At 43.4% G+C, this 20,787-nt stretch overlaps 1 protein-coding gene across 1 annotated transcript in view; it reads left to right on the forward strand.

The window, feature by feature from the left end:
- The window catches only part of LOC142588037 (serine/threonine-protein kinase 31-like), a 139,003-nt gene that overhangs the window by 59,048 nt on the left and 59,168 nt on the right, over window positions 1-20,787 (forward strand). Inside the window, exons 9-10 of the mRNA XM_075699509.1 lie at window positions 1,435-1,515; window positions 19,821-19,928. Coding sequence (XP_075555624.1) covers window positions 1,435-1,515; window positions 19,821-19,928 — 189 coding nt within the window. The remainder of the gene's footprint in view (window positions 1-1,434; window positions 1,516-19,820; window positions 19,929-20,787) is intronic.

The raw sequence follows: 20,787 nt of genomic DNA on the forward strand, positions 1-20,787 counted from the left end.
TCAGCTCTGTTCAAAACACAGGTTCTATCAAAATCTGGGATGCACTTGTGAGCCTTAGAATCCGCACTTATGTGACCGGAGAGGGGGTTTGCTTCTTATATCGATGCTCATGCAATCTGTCATTCAGACATCTGCCCGGTTGGCCTACATATGATGAACCACACGACAAAGGAACTGAATAAACTACTTTCTTTACATGTCCGACACGCTTCTGCCCATCTTTTTTTGCACACACCTGTTTATTTTCCCGATGACCTGCGTTCACCTTGGCACATATCAAACCAAGACGTTTCGGAGCAGAAAATAAAACCCGAACACCAGCTCGTTTGCCTACTTTTCCCGATTGTGAGATATGCCGTCAACATATGGAATGATAGCACACCTGGTTTCAGAAGGGCCTGTTCGACCCTGGTTTACAATGTTAGGTTCCTTGAGCTGCCTGAGCATTTTTTCTGCAACAGTTGTGATCACATGGTGAGGATAACTTGCGCCCTTTCAGGCGGCTGACCTGACAAGAAAACTGCTTTGCAGCCGATGCACACATGACCTGTTAAGAGCGTTGGTAAGGCATGATTAAATGATGCCTCATTTTATTACTTTTGAGTGAGCTGAATGGTAGTAGAGGATGGGTTTGCTAGCCCTTGGCTTGAACTACCAGCACACAAGACACAATGAGAAAGTAATCTCCAAATCTAAAAATCTTAAACAGTTATCGGCCAGAAGCTAACTGTTTAAGCTCACACTGTGCCGTGTAGCACGGCCGCAACTCCATTGCAGTCAATCTCCATTGGGCAGTTTCATGTCAAGAGTTCGCGGCTGCCTGTGTGATAGGGATATAAGAGGATGCTTCAAATGGTCCATGGGGTTAACGTGTGGCGGAAGGAGGGCGAGAACAGAAACAACCTACGCATTCAGGAATGAATGGGAAAGGTAGTGTGTTGCAGCTTCTTTAAAGGTACTTGAGCTCAAAAAACAGTGTTGCCTGACGCTGAGATGCCCCGCCCTTCTGTTTTCTTTTTGAATAAAATAAGCACTAGTCGATCCTTACTGTTCAAACTGTATTAAGTTGTTCTTCTTTTATTTTTTTTAACATGCTTACTAGAGAGTGGTAGCATCAGGTGGCATGGTGTCAACCCGTCTTGACATGAAACAAGGTTCTGTGTCACTCAGGGAATTTTGCAAAGGCACTCAGGGAAAACCTGGAAAACGCTGGGAATTTGGAAATGTGAACTTGGTAGACACCCTGGTAAAAATTAGGACTGTTGCTTTTACTCAGCTAGACTTTTGGCATGTGAAAAAGCACTGTGATTGTGCATGTTGTAAAATGATAGTTTACCATTGCAAAAATTTTTTTTAAACTGTATAGGATTACTTGCCTCAGCTTCTTTTACTTGATTTTTTGTTCACATAACTCATAATTTGGTCATCTTGCAGGATCAATTGTCTCAGCTGCAGATCCGGCGGTTTCCTGAATTGGCACTCCTTTTTCCAGAATTGGAGTTAACAGAGTATCAGGTAAAAATTTTTGCCTCTAATAATTTTATTATTTTACCATTGTGACAAGCAAAATAACAGGGATGAGACCTGGACGCACTTGTCTGATCGTTTTTAGCTGTGGCTTCAACTGTGCGAGGCAGTGCCCATGGCTGCTACTTATGCCACCGAACACCTATACAAACTTAGAGAAGGGAAACTGTACCTTCCACAGTGCAACGGAAATAAGAGTAGCAGTAGTGTTGTGAACTAAAGTATGCAACCGAGAGATGGCGCTGGCAAATCAAAACTAATATCATCATCATCATTACGTGGTGAGCAATATGCCCGTTAAGGTAGTGGCTGGTGGGGTTCGTTGCGCTGCTCATCCGCTGGTTTTGGGCGTTTTGCTACTGCATTTGGAGCTGTGTTTGTGTGTACGATGCTCTGAAATGACTGCTGATAACTTTATTATATCGCCAGGTGACCGAGAGGGCTCAACTGGCAAAAAAACACGTCAGACAAGTAAGCTTACATTGTTTATAGTCAATCGTGAATGAAGCAGTACATGCCCACAATTTTCGTACATGTCAGGTGGAGCTAATGCTGTCAGTCACTGAGTTTACAACATACAGGAACACAGATAGTAATCTATTTAGCGGAATTAAAAACTGAAATCGAGTGAAGTTTTCTCATCCTGTTTGGCATGCCGCTAAAGCAAGGACAATGATATTGTCCTCGGCTACACTCGTACTTGTGTTGCGTACAATGCTGTTTGACGTGTTTAATACTATACGTATGTTGGGGGTCTGCCTTCAACGATTCCAGCTAGATTAAAAAAAGAAACATAAGAAGTGCTCGGCAAAGCTGTACTGTCAGTAAGGTAAGCTCGAGCTGCAATGTCGCATTAGTTTTCATAACACATTGGTGATAGACACGAAGTGTAGAGGGAAAAAAAACTTTATGCTAAATTTTAGACCACATATTGTGTGCTCTCGATATTTCTGCTGCATATTTAGTGTTCAGGTGCAGCAGTAAAGGGTTTGACACAAGTAGAGTACTCGTAGGAAGGCGAGGAACGTTATGGAGATGACAGTGCTTACAAGAACCTCTTCAAATCTTGTGTATAAACAAGGACACTAAATAAACATATAAGTATGCCCAACTAATGCTCACGGATCCTTGTAAAATGCAATCTACGGTTTCATGTTGAAAAAACATCTCGGTTTGCGTGTTCAAACAATGCAAAAAGGTTACAAGGAGATGAACACTTCAGTTGAGTAACAGAGGTGAGCAAGGGAAGCCTCAGCCTGTTGCCAACGTTTCAACAATCAAACATATTTGTGAGGGCCGTGACGAAGATAAGTTGCCATGCAGAGGCTTCCCTTGCTCGTCCACTGTTGATTGGCTGAATGTTAAGCCAAACTTCGAGTATATTTCAAAAACGCTTTGTGAACACACTGCCCTCAAGTATGTCATCTGATGTTGAAAGAGAAACAAAAATTGATTTTATTGGTTTGTCATGTTTGAGAAGTGTGGAGTAGGCCAGTTGGGTGAAGTTGCCTGTTCCAGCTATCTCTTACGGTGCAGCGATAGCCTAGTTATTTAACTCATGCAAACTGTGCATGAGCATTTGGGGTTAACAAATGAAAAATGCAATATCCAGATCTAATTCTTATCCTATCTCTTACCATCGTAACAATGCGCCCTTAGATTTCGCCATGTGCTATAAATATATTGGTGTACACATTACAAATAATTTAAATCGGACCAATATGGAGTATGTCATTAACAATGCTATTCACCTGCTCGGGTACTTACAGGGCAACTTTTCCAAAGCAATGTCTACTTTAAAACTACACCTTTAGAAGACGCTAATATGCTAAAAACTTGAATATGCATCTGCAATATGGGATCCCAGTCACATTAGTCTTATTACTTCACTTGAACTAGTACAAAATAACTATGCTTGTTTTATTCTTTTTAATTATAACCGTACAGCGAATATAACCTTGACGAATCTAACCAGCACTTATTCTTCTAGCTAATCACCGCAGTCGCCATGTTTCGCTATTTAATAAAATTTTCCGTCATGTTACACTTCACGACGACTTCATACCGCAGCCTCAAGTACATTTCAAACTGCATCAATCATCGCAGTAATGCAGGGATTGATTCTTGCTACACGAAGTCTTTCTTTCAATCTTTCATCCCCTGCACATCTCAGGAATGGAACCACCTTCCCTGAAGTATCGTAGCCCTCACCGATAACAAACTTCTTTTGCAAAACATTAGCTAACATTGTATAATCAGCAGAATCATTGTTTTACCAGAACTCACTGCTCTAATTCGTTTGTTTTACTCTACTGCTTTGTACCCACTCCCCTCTTTAATGCCATATGGCCCTGAGCGTACTTTAAATAAAAAACAGAATAATAAAGGGAAGAGGGACTGCCAGAGTTTCAGAGAACATGAAGCATAATTTCTTCAAAATCGCACTGAGCGGTTTTGAAGGCTTTGAAATTCTTCGCAGATTCATGTAACAAATTAATGCTATGAGGGAGAATGTGATACTTGGTAGTAATGCTCATCAATCTGATTTGCAAATAGCAGATGACAGACTTTGTGCATTACCAAGTACGAGCTTGCTACATGACGAGAAAAGAAACAAGCTGGGATTCAATTTGTTACTTCTCCGATTGTCATAAAACGCCCTTAAAATCAAGTAAGCTTGTATGTCAAATTTTAGCATTCCCGCTCGGTACGATACAAAACTGTAGACTGCTGCTTTCCTGATAGCGCTCACAGCCCTCTATCTGGCAAACTTGCAAACATTTCATGGCGAGGCACGTAGTTCAAAAGGACCTGTTGTCATTATGGAGACCATTGAGCTTCTTATGGCTTGGCGGGGGCAGCTTGCAGACCAATAATCTCTCTTTTTTCCTTCTTCCTTAAAAGAGAAACCTCGAAGCCATGACAAACATGCAAGCAGAGAAAACAAAAGTTTGTCCAATGAATGAACAAATCACGGTTCTAGTTGAAGTGTTCAGAAACATACCTTGCGAGGATTCTGGCTCTGTGGTAACACATTCACTGTTGACTTGTACGTCCAGAGACAATAGAGTCCAAAGGGGTGATCAAATATGAACAGCATCTTGGAGGCTGGAGGCAAAGGAAGAAAGCCTCAATTACTATGGTGGAAGCGTGGATGAGTTTGTGATACATGTATGGCTAACAACAGTGCATAAAACGCTGCATGACAGAAAAGCACACGTGCACACACACAACACCGTTTTGAGTGTGCATTTCTTTCAATGGTGTCCTTGCGCAGGCTGTGCTTAGTGAAGCCCTGACTAAATTTTTTGCCAGCAACTAGGTAATAAACACAGTAATTTTATTATGTATCAAATGATATTGATCAAACTGTATCACCGGAAATACACTTGCACTCATGTGCTGTGAATTTATCGCACTGTATCATTCATGCAGATGCAGCCAAAAACTATTTATTTTTTATACTGTACTCCGTGTTAGGAATTTTAGCAACGTGGCAAAATATCAAGAGCCTTGTTTGAATTGCCTTTGAAGAGCAATAACTTTATTATGATTTTACACTTTGAAAAAAAAAATGGACTACAGTAATCTGTTTTATTCGCGTCACACCTGAAGAAATTGAAAGTTGAAAATGCGAAGCAGTGTTTTTTTACTCACCGGTGCACACACCGGTGAGTAAAAAAACACTGGCTGCACACTGGCTCGCCGGCTGCAAGGTTAATCTGCTTTCTTGGGTAGTTTCCAGACAGACTGTGCTCAGTTCCAGCGACGAGTTTTCAGCTAGTACATTTTTTTTTTTTTTCAAGCAACCCGTCATTACGCGGCCAGAGGCGGCAGATCACTGACGACGGAAGCTGTGTATGTAGCCATTATGCCATGGAAACGCCGCAGCTGATAAAATTCACTGTCTTTAAACACGTTCACCTAGTAGTGGCTATCGAATGTCAGACGCACAAACTGGCTGAAATATTATTGTTGTCTAATTAAAACGAAGCTGCGTGATGCTGCACAGAGGAAACGACCACTCCGTTCGCAAATATAACCGCCGTACAATTTGAATCGATAAACGGCAAAGACTGCAATCGATACCAGTGGGCTGCTGCTTATCACATGTCAGTGTGGTCTCAAAACCTTTATTCAAGTAATAAAGCACAGGTTTTAATAACATAATTTAATAAAAACAATTGTCTGCTTATTTTGCAAGAAATTGCATGTTAGCTATGTTTGACGGTTATTATATGTACATTTCTAGATCCAATATTTAGCCGCGTTGAGCGCCCCTAGCGGAAAAAATACAATTAAAGTATGCGACCAAATTACAGTAGCTCCACTTGTGCGCTTACGTTGGAATGCACCGCGGTTGATTTTTCGCCCTCTGTGGCGATCGCTGGAACTTGAGAGTGTGCAAGACCTACTTATGCATCTTCATCTTCATTTGCAACACTCCTGCAGCTACCAAAATTGTCAGGGACACCAGCTTCAAGAACGTAAACTTTCTGGACAGAATGCTCGGTCATGAAACTGAAAGCCTGCCTCGGGCAGCACGGTCACAACACCATGTCACATCAGTGACGCAATTGGATCAGCCATGCTAGTTTCTAAAAAATAGGCAGTCAATCGTGATTGTCCACCAGGGTGACATATCATGCAGGCTTTATGGTGGTATGTCAGGGGGCCAGCGCAAAAGCAGCGAGTAGTAACACGTACCTGGTGGGAACATGTCATAACTATGCACTAACCACAAAGTACAAATTTGTGTTGCTTTAAGTGCACCACCACCATTAAATAAATGCAACACCACTTCGAATGGTGTCTGCAAGACTCCTTAAGAGTTATTGCTTTTTGTAAAAGCGGTGAAAAACGCCTCTGGCTTTTTTTTTTTTGCATACTCCTGCAACAGAGAACAGGAGTCACACATTGAATTTTCTTTCTTTCTTGGGCTTTAGTGACACAAAAAAAATCTGGCTTTTTAGTGTGACTACAATAGGGTGCCTGCAGCACCTAAACACACGGTGGAGTACAGCGTTAGTGCCACCTACGGCCGTTCCTGCAGTATGTGTTTTCCTGCATGCCACTTTCCACCTTTACTAGCTATGCATCTTCCTGTCCGTGGTCTTGCGTTCATTATTTCTGAAAGTGGATCAGACTGTATTGACATAGTTCTTCACCAGGCCCATTTCAAATTTTTTTATATAACGTGCAACTTGTACAGTGCTGTGTAGTGAGCATTTTACCGTAAATTTTTTGAGGTTAGGTCAATAATATAGGAGGTAGGAGAAATATAAAAGGTTGCACATCAATGCTGCTAAGAGGGAAGCTTCACTGCCAATATAGACATTCTCACTTTTCCTTTGACTAGCATCCACAAGCGACATTCTTTCTTTGCCTTCTATCATGCCGGAGCCAAAGAACTGCATGACATTCTTGTCGTGAGCCTGGCTCCTTTTGTTTCTCTTCTCTTCGTTTTTTGCACTTCCAGTGGTGGTCTTGCCTATACTGCACTGGATGATTGCCTTGCCTATACTGCACTGGATGTCATAATCAATGTCATTCCGGGTAGTGCATCTCGCTTAGAGACGTTTATGCGCATTTAATTCTTCAGCAGTATGTGCGGCTTCCTCAAGAGGAAGGGTACACAGGGTTTTATTTTAAATTTTAGCTGCCTTAATTATAATCAGCAGTTTGAAAATTTATTATCACAATTGTCAGTATTTGATCTATGCATCGCGCTTGTTAGTTTTGTATGCCAAACTCGGTGAGGTGCCCTTTAAGAGATTGAAACAATCACAGCAAACAAAAATGGGGCAAAATAAATTGTGTTACGCACCCCTCAAAAGGTTGACTGTGAATACTGGTTGACATGTGCAAGAAATACACTTGAACCTCATTATAACAATGTTGAAGGAGATGGCGAAAAGTGAAATTTTGAATTTTTATATGCCAGAACCACAATCTGATTTTCAGGCACGCTGTAGTGGGGCATTCTGGATTAATGTTGACCACCTGGGGTTTCTTGATGCGCACATTCCATATTTACTCGAATCAAATCCGATACCTATTTGGAAAAATAATATACAGTCGAGCCTACGTATATCGAACTGAAAAAAAAAAATACTGCAATCAGTCCAATATTCAGTTAAAGGTTGACATAACGAAGTATTTAACTTTTTATTATTTGTTGTCCTTACAACACCACATATTTAGAACCTCAATATAAGGAAGTCCGTTTGTATGCGATTTCAATATAACGAAATTTCTCTTCTGCCACAAATGAATGTCGAGACAATAAACAAACTTCCATGGACAGAGATGGCAAAAGATTATAAGTGGTTGCTTGTAGACACACCTTTCAAATCGTGCGCGGCACTACAAGAGCGACCGCTGAAGAGTAGCTGCATCATGTTTCATATAAAGTTCAATTGATAAGACCCTATCGCATCCCATGCACTTTTTGCTTTAGGTACGAGTGAAAGTGTGCAAGTGAAAGTGTGCGAGGGTGAGATAAGAAAGCCGATGGCTTCATGAGTGGTACCTTACTGTGCATGCAAAGGGATATAGGGGGAGGAGAGCTCGCTCGCGGTAACGTGATAAAGCGCACGCGAGGGGCAGATGGTGGAGGCGGGGGAGAAAGCGCACCCAGCCATTTACAGCACGCGTCTTGGCCGTGGCTGGCCGTGAGGTATACAACATGAATGACATAGCATACATGGCATGGCATGAGCGACATGCGTACATATGACTAATGACACGACAAGATGACACGAATGGCATGCATGCATCACGTGACATTAATGACGCATCCAGACATGAACATGAATGACATGTGTGCAGGACACGACATGGACGAAAGAATTTGTACACGCTCAGGAAATTGCTTACCTCGCATATAGCCCAAACAGTTGCCCTTCTGTGAGCGTTTGTTTCTTTCTCGAAAAGTGTACGAAACGATGTTGCGGTGATACTCCATGCTGTTAGAAGTGAGATAGAAATTTCTTTTCACGTGCACCATAAACCTAAGTGGCACGCGCGTTGATTGTGCCACTTTCTGTCCCTGGTGGCAGCATTAACCTTTCAGTACATAGGCCAGCGGCAAAAATTGTTGGCCCATACGACGCAGCTGTAGGGATCATCGAAATATCATCGCCAAAGAAGTGCACGCCACCAATTTTTAGGGGTGTAATGTAATTAATCAACTTGTAAGAATATTATAGCTGCGCGCGCATGAAGGTGCTACGATGCCCAGAAACGCTAACTTGACGTGGCGCACGCTCCTTATCCATCGCCCTCGCTGGTCGCGGAAGTACGGTCGCGGAGAAACGAGAGAAATTTGTTCTCGGGGGAATTTTTTTTTTTTTTCTTCGGCCATTCGACAGCGGGCAAGACGTTTCGACGCTGCTACTGAAGTACGCGCACTCTTTCATTATGCGTTGACTGCAACAACATACACGAAAAAATTGCTGACGATTATGTTACTTCGTAATGCGAAATTTGAGTGCAGCTATTCAGCTGATTCACTTTTAGATATATTGAGGCAACGAATTCGAGCAAGACATGTATGTACAATTACAGACAACTTTTTATTCATGACACATATTCCCTCTTCAAGAAACACTGCACTCCCAGTTGATTGTCACGAAGGAAGCTTTGTGGTCAGAGAAATAGATGGATACATGCTTGGCTTGCTGCACCAATGCCTTGTTCGGCGTAGTGCGCCTCGGGATTTTGGCGGCGACGGCGTTGGGCGTCTGCTCGGGCAGCTCGTTCAGCAGCAGCGGCAGGTGAAGGACTTCCACTGGTTGCCTCGCTCATGGCTTAGAAAGAACTGGCTGAGAATAAATTATTTATATAGGCAGACGAATTATATTACAATATAAACCGTCTGTGAGTTTCGGCCAATCCACCTCGTGCGGAACATTTCATACCAGCCGCCGCAACACTTGGCGCAACTTGCGGCTTGGCGCTTGGCGCAACTGCATCGCTGCATTGCTGCAGTAGTAGACAATGCCGCACCACCTCCGAGGGCTGCATTTCTTAGTTTTCCGAAAAGTTGCGGCCAAAAGCCACAGGGGACGAAAGATGACGTGGCTGCGGCGAACGGGAAGATGGGCGACCTGTTAGCGGTAAACACGACTGGTGTCCGCGTGGCGATGGTGAGCGACTGTACCACATGTTCCTAACACAGTTGTCGGCGCTGTTGAACTCAGCGGTGGACGAAACATTGCGGGCATTTCCATTAAAATGGCTCAGGTTGGTCGGCGCTCAAGCGGTTGAGGGCCACGAGTTGCAGCAGTATCGAGCGACATGACCAATGTGGTGACAGGTGAAACATATTGGCTGGTCATCCACAGTTCTCCACTCAGTCGGGTTGCGATAACGCGGAGAGAAGTGTCAGGGTGGAGTGAAAATAGTAGAAGGGCATTCGTTAGCGCTGGGATTGGCGACAGCACATATAGAATGTAATCCAATGTTTTCAAGTTCCTGGCGAACGATGGCTTGTTCGAGGGGAACCGAAAATGTGGTAGCATCAGACTCTACGCAAACAGAAAGCTGCAGGCGCCATCACATCCAGTTCATGTCGAACGATTCGCACCACGTCCTCTGATGGCGACGCATGCTGCTGTGCGCGTTGATCTTCACATGTCGACGTTGCGGCAGTATTGGTAAGTCTGGCGAATGGTTGCAAGGCACGTCGGCTTTTTGCCTGCTCGAATCGTCGGCACTCTTTAATGATGGCAACTGTAAAACAGCTTTTGCACAGGAGCAGATTAAAGGCGTAGCAGCAATGCCCTTAAGCACGTGCCCGACCTTTTCTGCTTCTGTCATGTCGCAATCGGCTTTATGACAAAGTGCCAGCACGTCCTGGGTGTACCAGACATTGGACTCCATGGGGGATTGGACACGGGAGGCTAGTTTCTGCTTTGCGGCAATTTTACAGCCGGCTGGTTTGCCAAACAACTCTGTCAACTTCTCTTTGCATTGGTCCCAGCTCGTGATCTCCTCTTCGTGGTTTTTGTACCACACCTTTGCCTAGCCTCATAGGTAGAACAACAGGTTGGCTATTGTAAGCATAGGGTCCCATCTGTTGATTCCACTCACGCGTTCATACATAGCCACCCACTCTTCAACGTCGGCACCATCGGTCCCGCAGAAAGTTCCAGGATCCATGGGTTGGACAACCACAGCCGAAGATGACAGCGACGTAGGTGGCAACAGTGACGTTGGAGAAGGCAACAACGTTGATCCCGCATGCTCACCGTCATTCATGGTGCGGACGGTGATGCGACGTCCACTGCGGAGCTCCGTTTCCAGCCGTGGTACCCCACACCTCCCACCAATATGTTAAGGGGATGTTGGGAGTATATAAAGACTATATTTACAATATGTATACAGGATGAGTCAGCGTAGACAAGATGGCTGACCACCAACAACACGCAGCAGCCAGCGTCTCGCGATCTTCTTCTTCCTCTGTCTTCTTTCATCCTTCCGTAACAATATCATAATTCCCCAGTAGAGGGTCAAAAATCAAGTGAAATATGTAATGCTTGTGGTGTCTTCCTTATGAAGGTTTGCGAGGTTCTCTTTTATGTACTGATGAAGCGAATAGTTCTCTGTTTGTATTATCTAACAAAGCTGGATCGAGACCTGGTGAGGCAGAAGGTGTTTCAATTTTGCTTTTCTAGGCACCCTAAGCTGCACTGTAGTACCTCGAGTATACTTTATCCATTGCAACTGGTGCTGTAAAAAACTGCTTCATGGTTTCAATTTGAAGTTTTAGTGAACTGATAGGCTTCGCGAACAATGCGTGCCTCGCCATAAAGACAGTCAGTTGCTACCATTGCGTTATGGGTATGCCATATTGTTGATAAAGGCTACTAAGGGCCACCATGAAACAGTTCATTGCTTGCAATTGATTGGCTCTCGATCTTAACCACGAAACTTTTCTTTCAGGTGATTGCTACTATGGTATTTGTGAATTAACTAATCGAATCTATGTATTGATGGTAGACCTGTTACGGATCCATTTGCCATTGCGAGTTCATTCAATGATTACTTCTGTTCAGTGTTCACGAAAGATGACAGCAATCAGCCACACTTTACACTACCTCACGAATGCCCCACTATAGGTGACATATCAATAACTGAGGAAGGCGTTCTCTCGCTTCTTTTGAAAGTGGACAGCAAAAAATCCCCTGGAATAGACGGCATACCCAATGCCTTCCTCATTAGGTATGCCGAATGGTGCTCGAAATATTTAACCATAATATTTAAAAAATCCTTACGGCAAGCGGAACTTCCACATGATTGGAAGTATGGAAGAATCGTCCCCGTTCCTAAATCACAAAATCCATCACATATTGCGATATACCGGCCGATCTCCATTTTATGCACATGTGTGAAGACACTTGAACATGTCATTTTTAAACATATATCGGAGTTTCTTGAAAATAACAACCTGATCGATTCCAGACAGCATGGTTTTCGTAAGAACCTGTCAACGGTAACACAACTACTCGAAACCGTTCATGATTTTGCTTCATCATTGGATAGGCAAAGCCAGGTAGACATTATATTCTTAGATTTCGAGAAAGCCTTTGATCGCGTGTCCCATCCTAAACTGCTTATCAAAATGAAAGCAATATTCAAGAACACTACATTAATATCCTGGATAGAAGCATATCTTTCATTGCGACAGCAGAGTGTTTCCATCGACAGCATTAGTTCCAGTCCGGCCCCAGTTTTGTCAGGCATACCGCAGGGATCCATCCTGGGACCACTGTTCTTTTTAATTTTTATTAATGACATTACTCAAGACATACCAGTGAAAACTAAGTTGTTTGCTGACAATTGTATATTGTATAACGTAATTCAGCATCCGATCTAAAATAGATCATTGGTGTTCTGAGTGGCAAATGAAGGTAAATGAGAAGAAAACCGTATCGATGACAATAACAAGAAAACGGATTCCCCTACACTACCAATATTCAATAAATGGCCGCAGTCTTTCTTCAGTAGAGAGTTATAAATACTTGGATGTCATGATCACGCCTGATCTCAGGTGGAACACGCATATCAACTACATACAAAAAAAGGCCATGCAGAAGCTTGGGTATCTGAAACGTTCCCTACGTCAGTCGACAGAAGAAATAAAGTTACTGGCATATAAAACATTTATTAGGCCGATTCTTGAATATGCTTCTGTCTTATGGGACCCATTTACTGAATTAAATATAAGTAAACTCGAAAGTGTCCAAAGGAAATCAATAAGATTCGTCTATAATTCATATAGCTGGCACACATCTCCGACTCAGCTGCTAGAAAAAGCTAATTTAGAAACACTTCAACTAAGACGCCATCGTGATAGGTTGAAATATATGTATTTAATATATCATGATAATTTGCGTATCAATAAGGAATTGTACATTCAACAGGTGACTCGTCGTTCCACACGAGGAAATCACTCGAAAAAGGTCAAAGAATTCGCCTGCAGAACCGATTGCTTCAGTAATTCATTTTTTCCTCGAACTATTCGAGAATGGAACCGTCTCAGTGCACACATTGTCGAGAAACCCACCATGCAGTCATTCTTAAGTGCTTTATAATTCCATCAGCCTTCAATTTTCAGCAACACTTATCATCTCTCGACATATGCTATGGTTCTCCCGCAAAATGCTTCGATAAGTGATGCATTACAGCAGTTTGTCATATCGAGCGACGCGCATGTGCAGCTTGAATTGTCCATGTTCTGATTTCTTCTTTCCTTGTCAAGCACTCTGTCAATATATCATTGTAATTTTTATATCTGTAGCACGGGTTTGTATGCAAGCGACGTGCAAACTATTGGTCTTTCGCTGGTTTTCAGTGTGTAGTGCGAGCCTTGTGTAATGCGTTCTTGTCTTGTTATTTTTGATCATTTTTTCATATGTACTGTCCACTCCTGCCTACGGCCTTCTCTGAAGGCTGGCAGTATTTCTCAAATAAATACTCTACATGACGCACCATCGTGTTAGCAGTGATGAGAAATTCGTTTTATGGGGCCTGTTTCAGAGAGCGGTGAAAGTAGCAGCAAACTTTTTATACGAAATGCACGCCTAACTCTTTCTTTTACTCATTAATAAAGTGGCCATATTCGACTAGAGCAACTTACCAGAGTAATAAGAATCATGACAGCTTCGATGGGCGTTGTCTTTCTAGCACGGATACCAAGACACTGAATACCAAGATTTTTCTTCTATGTAAAATGCAGTGATTCTCATAGGTAACTACTAAGGGAATGTTAAGTGTTCAGCGAAGCATCATACACAACTTCGCGTGTCGAATTTGCAGACATTCTTTTTACGCAAAAGTTATGGACAGACACGACGCATATATGCATTGTAAAACCAGTAGATCCCTTCAATGTTACATCGCTTGGAATATCAAAGCCACAAATTTTCTCGACTCGCGCGCTTTTGAAGAAGGAACTGTGGTTCAGCCATAGCAGCAGAAAGAAGCCGACATAGTACGGCTTGAGCCACCCATGCAGGCATACACAAAGGGAACGAGCGCGCGGCACCTGAGCGAGCCGGAGCGAGCGCCATCTTGGCCGTGACGTCACTCGCGAAAGGGCACCACTCCAAGTTCTAACTGCTAGTAGTTCCCGGTAGTTCCCAGAGAATTGCCTATGTGCCCGATATCCCCACTACAGTGGACGCCAGTTTAGCGTGTGTGCTTAATTTCAAGTCCAGTTGCCGAAGAGGTCTCTGCATGGTGAGAGGGAGCATTCCGCGACAGTTCGCCGTCTAACACTTCGTTGGCCAGGCGGCGCCGACATTTAGTCACGGCCTTATACTGCTAGGCCTAACCAGCGCCACCAGTGTACGGAAGCTCCCTATAGACCGTTTTATAGAGGGCACCGCCATTTTTCAATCACAGTGCTGTGTATCGTGCGGCGCCATGCTGGTATGGAGGATAGCGCTGGAGGGTGCACGGCGAACATGCTGTTGACGAGTGGCAAGTTTTCGCGCTTTCCCAAGAGTTGTCAACAAGTGATTTAGATTGCAATACTTCTTAGCGGGTCGTCACTAAGCTCTTAGCTTCGATATAGCCGCAATATCGAATGTCGACAGGCTGTGAGGCGCTCCGGCAGCTCTCTCCACGATCGAAATGGGAAGCAAGTCTGAACATCGTTGATACGTAATGTATACGTGCAACATGTTATTATTGTATGTCTAGCCTTGAACTCTATTAAGGTATCACGCAGGCAACAACAATCAGAGTTGTCTCCATGTGTCATGCGGTGTGCCGCACCAGCATATGTCCCAATCCAGGTAACTGCAACGCTCCAAGGAAGCACGTTTTGCTAGCTTTCGCGGTCCTAAAATTTTCGCGCTACGATTTTCTAAACATTGTTTATCTGGCACCCGGGCTTCGACCTTTACAAAATAAAGAATTGTAAAATAACTTGATCTAAAGGACTGTTAACATGGATCAAATGAGCTGATGATAGTGGCCGCGAATATGCCACAATCAACCAGACGCACGCGACGCATGGAAAGATTATGCGCACTCTTAGGTCTCAAATGGTGCCTATCCATGCAAGGTCACCTCGCCTACTCGAGAGAGCTGAAAAACGAACAACTTCTCTTTGCAACGGCAATTTTATTTTCTGCATTAGCACAGCGCACGAGGAGCGGCATTGACAGCTTGCTGGCGAGATTCCAAAGCACGGGAGAATCCATGTGAACTAGGGCCGGCCGACACACACTAGGCGTGGCTTTTGTTGCAGAATGGAAAAGAACACACCTTCATTTCTTAGTCGGCACGTACTGTTGTCGTAATACGTCCTCAGGCAACTTACGCCAGAACGTTGGTTGCCAAGCATGATAATCTTAGAACAAGTTTGAACAGAATAAGTTTAATGTGCATGTACAAAGAAATAGTTAGCTTCATCCATTCGCAATAGTTGACTGACCCAAATACACAGCTTGGTTTCATATCCCAGTTTGATCATGGGTGCTCAGTTTGTCGCCGAGTGCTCTATGGGAGCAAAACTTCCGAACATACTCCTGATGGCATCAAGCCCTTTCTGTTAATGCTGGCGGCAATACAAAGCGAATGCTTCTCTGCTATCGCAGCTGCGGTTTTCACGAAGTCGCCGCGGCTGAAGATGTACTTCACGCTTGCTTCCTTAAGGTATTCTTACAGCCGAATACAACAGTGGTAGCCCATCGACCATGAGTGATCCGACGTTGCAGAAATCCCAGACAGAACACGTTCGAATCACACTAATTCGCAATTCAACCGCTACCTTTCCAAGCTGTTGCTGGGAGAAAACGGAATCCGCACATACAAGTTCGAGGAAGAAAGCGGCGCGGCACGCGGGTTCGAGGCTACGTTCCTCCTCGTTGATAAAATGGTCTATAGCTCCCTTAGCACGCTCGGCCACATGCCGAAGCGTGGCAGTGTCGCTGCTTCCACAATTGGCGGCTGCCTGATATCCAACTGGAAATAATTCACAAACAAAACAATGCCTACATGACATCACTCGTGAGGTCATAAGGTAGAGGGTGCACAGCCTGGAGGAGGAATGTTGCTGCAAAAGCCCGCCTTTCCCACTTCGCATGCAAGCAGGATTAGTTCGTGCTCTCCTGCAGGCCCGCTGTCTGCGTGGCGACATTGGCCAAATCGCGGAGCAGGATTTGCTGAAGTGTGCCGTCTTTAAGAAGCGCTTTTTTTTTCTGAATGGCGTAGGGGCTGGACATTCAACTTTGTCAGCACTGGAGCATATAAGCACGTCTAAGGCAGTGCTCAGAATTTCCCTCCTTTTCTGTATCCACCAGTGCCTATTGTAAGCATGTCAATGCCTGGGGAAGTTTGAATAATCAGAGCAGGTACAAAAAATTAATCAGCAACTTGCATATCGCAATATGACCGATACTTCGGCTAGTTGGATGATCTGGGGGTGTATCAGGAGGTAAGTGTGTCCACCTAGTGAACATGCCCCAATTTGTCTGCTGCTGAAGATCTGATTGGCTGGGGGTACCCGTCTCTTTCTGACATGTACCCCAGCCCAGCCAATCATGACTTAGCAGCAGACGAAATGTACATGTCCACTACGTGACTACTTACAGACCCCCCAGTCCTTTATAAACTACCACAACACATTCAAAAACGCCACCTTTGTGCCACTGATCAGCCGCAAATGAAAACAATACACATTTCATGCACATTAGGCCAATCACTGGAACAAGAACAAACTATGGACAACACACAAATTATCAAATGCCTACACTCTTGAATTGTAGAAAACCACTGTTACATTTCACTGATATTGTTCATAAAGAATACTCAGAAATTTTAAAATCTAAAATGGTATTGTATACTATGTAATATATGTTGTTTGATTTCCTGATTTGTGATACTTGTGCATTCTTCATGATGTGTAAACTATTACCCTATCTTAAATTTGTTTATTCTTTTTTTTTTTCTCGATTTTTACTATGCAACTGTATTATGGTTTCTGTGTGGGAACTGCCACCGATACAGTGTTCTGTTGGTGTGTGTGTGTGTTTTTAGCCCTGAGCTTCATACTGCTCATGTGTATTTGGAGCAACAAACCTCGTCAGGCATTTCCTTTTGTTGTTACTCCATTTTCTGGTCTCAGAATTAAATGTTTAATTCAATTAAGTGCCTTCAGCCCCCTCCTCCACACACATTATTTCCACTTCGTGGCACATACCATGTACACACTTTTTATTCCGAAGAAGTGAAGCAAAGTTGGGCGGTGCATTTATTTTGTTGGGTAAATCTTACGAAAATTTTTCAAAACTTAAATTGAGAAGTCAAATGGTAGTGACTTGAAAACTGCATTGGATAACTTACCTATACTCTACTACATATATACTATTTGCAAACTGTAACAGCATTTTTATCACGCTTCACTCTGCATTGGAACCACCAGACCTGTTGTCCAGGTCGCTGGCTGATTCAACCACATTGTTGTTCCACAATAGCTCATCCTCGCAGCTTCTGGCCATCTACCGTTATCGCAAGCATAGCATTGAAGTGCTGCTTTTCGGCACCTGTCGTTTGGACGAGCTTGCTGTGTGCGTCTCTTTCCTTGACCGTCCTGCTCATCGGTCAGTTTATTGGTGTCTGATAAGCATTTCCGTTTTGTGAGCAGATACACTCTATGTCCTGTAGCAGGCATATAACTTGACTTTGGGCCCATCACACACAGCGAAACCAAAGACGGGCAGAAAAGCGAGCAATAGACACGCAAATTTGACACTATGCCAGACTATGCCCACTATGTCAACGATGTGCCGCCTGCCCTTATTTCGCTTGGACCATAGTTACTCTATGCTTGGGCTTTCCTTTGCGCCGTGCCCGGCTGCGTGATTTGCTTTATGGCAGAGTAAAATCCAGTAGCCATTCTTTTCCCTCACGAGTCTGCGAGGTGCCTTTGCACTGGCACTGACATCAAGCATGTGGTAAGAACGGGCTGAGCATTATTGCAGTTGGTCTTTCCATCAGGTCCCAAGTGACCATGATAATGCACAGCCTGTTCTTGCCGCATGCTTCCCGCCTGTAATCTCTCCTCATGGATTTGACATCGACAGACGTGTGCGAGAGTGAAAGATTCTAGCCTCTCTGAAGAACTACAGCACAGCCATTTCATCATAGGTCTGTCTTGTCCCAAAGCTTGCCTTGAGGGGCAGGTCAATGGAGGCGAGTGCGATTATTGCACAGAGGAAAACAAAAATCAAAATTTTCAAGAGAAAAGTTGGGGGCGGGTTTATTATGCAAGTGCATTCATTATGGGAGTATACCGTATTTACTTGTATAATGATCGCACTCACGTAATGATCACACCCTTGAATTTTGTCGTCAAAATTCAATTTTTTTCCTTTCCCAAATTTCTTCTTTTTCTTTTTTTCGTCTTTCTTTCCTCTATAATGATCACACCCCAAACTTGCCGCAGCGATATGTCATGTACCAAGTCTAGCTAATGATGATCGCACTTACCATCTGTCAAATGCTGTCGAATGCTACGTGAACGACTCTTCAAGACATACCAAGCAGTCTGCATGCACCAAAGATTCTTAAGCAGATGCATAGTGTCTTATTCCTTTCATCACTTTCCACACTTCCATTAAAAAAAAGCAGCTACAACCAAACTTGCATTGGCTTTATTACTTGTAGGCTTTATAATGGTTGTGGTCAACAAAAACAAAAAGGTGCCTTTCGATTCTTCTCATATGCACTCATGGGCACACAACAAATCACGAGCGGAAATGATAGTAGCCACGTTTAGACTGATACGTTAGAAGTGTACCCTATTGATACACTGACGCTTGTAACACAGTTAAGATATTCCCCCACCCTTAGCGGAAACATGCTGTATTAGGATAGTAGTGAAGACAAATGCCGCAGTTTCCGCAGCATACCCACCATGTGTTTCTATGTCGCTGGCAGCTAAGCACGCACATCTCTGTTTCTGTCCCCTCAAAGTGGACATGGCTACGTGATTGCCGCAGACTTGCGATATTAAAAATATTATTCATTACTGATACAGAAGAAACTGTTTCAATGCGCGTAATATAGTCACAAAAAGAAAACAAAATCACGTTCGGCGCATTCGGCTTGCTCCGCCAGCCGCCATTTTCGTTTTGTTGTCCCGCACTGTTACAGTGGCAGCCGCCTGTTTGTTGACCTGTTGTCATCCCGCAGGAAATGCGGGATGAAAAAAAAAAGTTTCTTTTCGCGGGAAATTTAACCGCCGTAATGACTGCACCCCTGAATTTGCGGCAACTTTTTTTTTGACAGAAAAGTGCGATCATTATGCGAGTAGATATGGTATACATTATTCATGAGGTGTTGTACAAAAGTTTATTGCCTACTAAATAAGAATCGGTTTGCAACATACTGAGGCACTCTTTCGTGGGAAGACGAGCCTCATTGGTTTGTGCTCTCTGACCTTGTTTCTTTGTTTACTGTAGAGCAGAATTTACTTGTAGTGCAGTCGTAAGATTCTGCACCAAATGGTTTCACACTCTTGTACTGCTGCAAGTGATTTGAATCATTACTTTTTATACTCCAAAAGTACTCCAAAACAGATTTTTTCCTGCTCTAAAAATTGCTGCAAATCGGTGACTGGCTTGACCACTATCGATAATACTTATTTGCATGAAGGTTTTATGTAACTGCCCTCTAGCCCAACTGCGTCTCAAAAAAGAGCGATAATCAAACAAATTCATTAAGAGTCCAAGATCTGTACTTTATTATGTGTTGTTCTAATTAATATTTTTCAGAGGTTCAACAGTCTTCTGAAATCGCAGTGGGAGCTCATAGCTTTCAATACCGAGACCTACGGACCACAGTTGAAGACAACGTTCTGCGAAGAGGACATGCTAATAATTGTATGTGTTAAGATTTGTTCCCTTTTTATGCATAGCTGTAAAGCTCTGGTACGATTTTTCTTGGAAATATGCTTAGGTCATGCTAGGTACCCTTGTGGTTATACAGTTAAGCCTCGATATAATGAACTGCAATAGAATGAAATTCTCAATATAACAAAGTGGTTATCTTTTTATAACTTCTTGTGCATAATGCACCATGCATTTAGAACCTCATTAGTGTAGACCCTCATTGATATTATCCCATTACATACGATTTCCAGGTACCAACTTTCACAATCGAGAAAACTAAAGATGACCCAATAGAGTTACACCTATTTTTTTTACTGGTTTGTACGTTCCCTGGGAATGCAATTTTTCGGCAACAACGTTCAGTACATCGCTAAACTGCGATCGTAGGATTCGTTTTCCGGACGATCTGTAGATCCCATGTAAACAGGAAAATGCACAAGGTGCACAGGATAGAGAATAGTACTTTAGAAGAACTTGTTGTTGGGTGAGTTGGTACATATTTGCGAACATTGTTTAACTGCGTGAATAAACGGACCACAGAGACAGCATGGGACAAGGACGGGTGCCCGTCCTTGTCCCATGCTGTCTCTGTATTCCGTTTTTTCACGCAGTTAAACAATGCTCGCACAGAATAGTACATAGCCTCCTGCAGTGGCAGCTTCTTTAGCAGCTTCACCGCAATACTCACCCACCCGTCTCACATGAAAATGCTGGCACACCCTCAATTTCTTATTCCGGTACCAGGAAACCTCTTCCCAAGGTTGACGCACGCCGCATTCACAGCTATCACCGCAAAACCTATTCTGATAAGCATGTTGACTTATGTGTTTTACAGCACGTTGGGTGTAGT

This window comes from Dermacentor variabilis, chromosome 1 (assembly GCF_050947875.1).
Source record: "Dermacentor variabilis isolate Ectoservices chromosome 1, ASM5094787v1, whole genome shotgun sequence".
In the NCBI taxonomy this organism is placed as follows: domain Eukaryota; kingdom Metazoa; phylum Arthropoda; class Arachnida; order Ixodida; family Ixodidae; genus Dermacentor; species Dermacentor variabilis.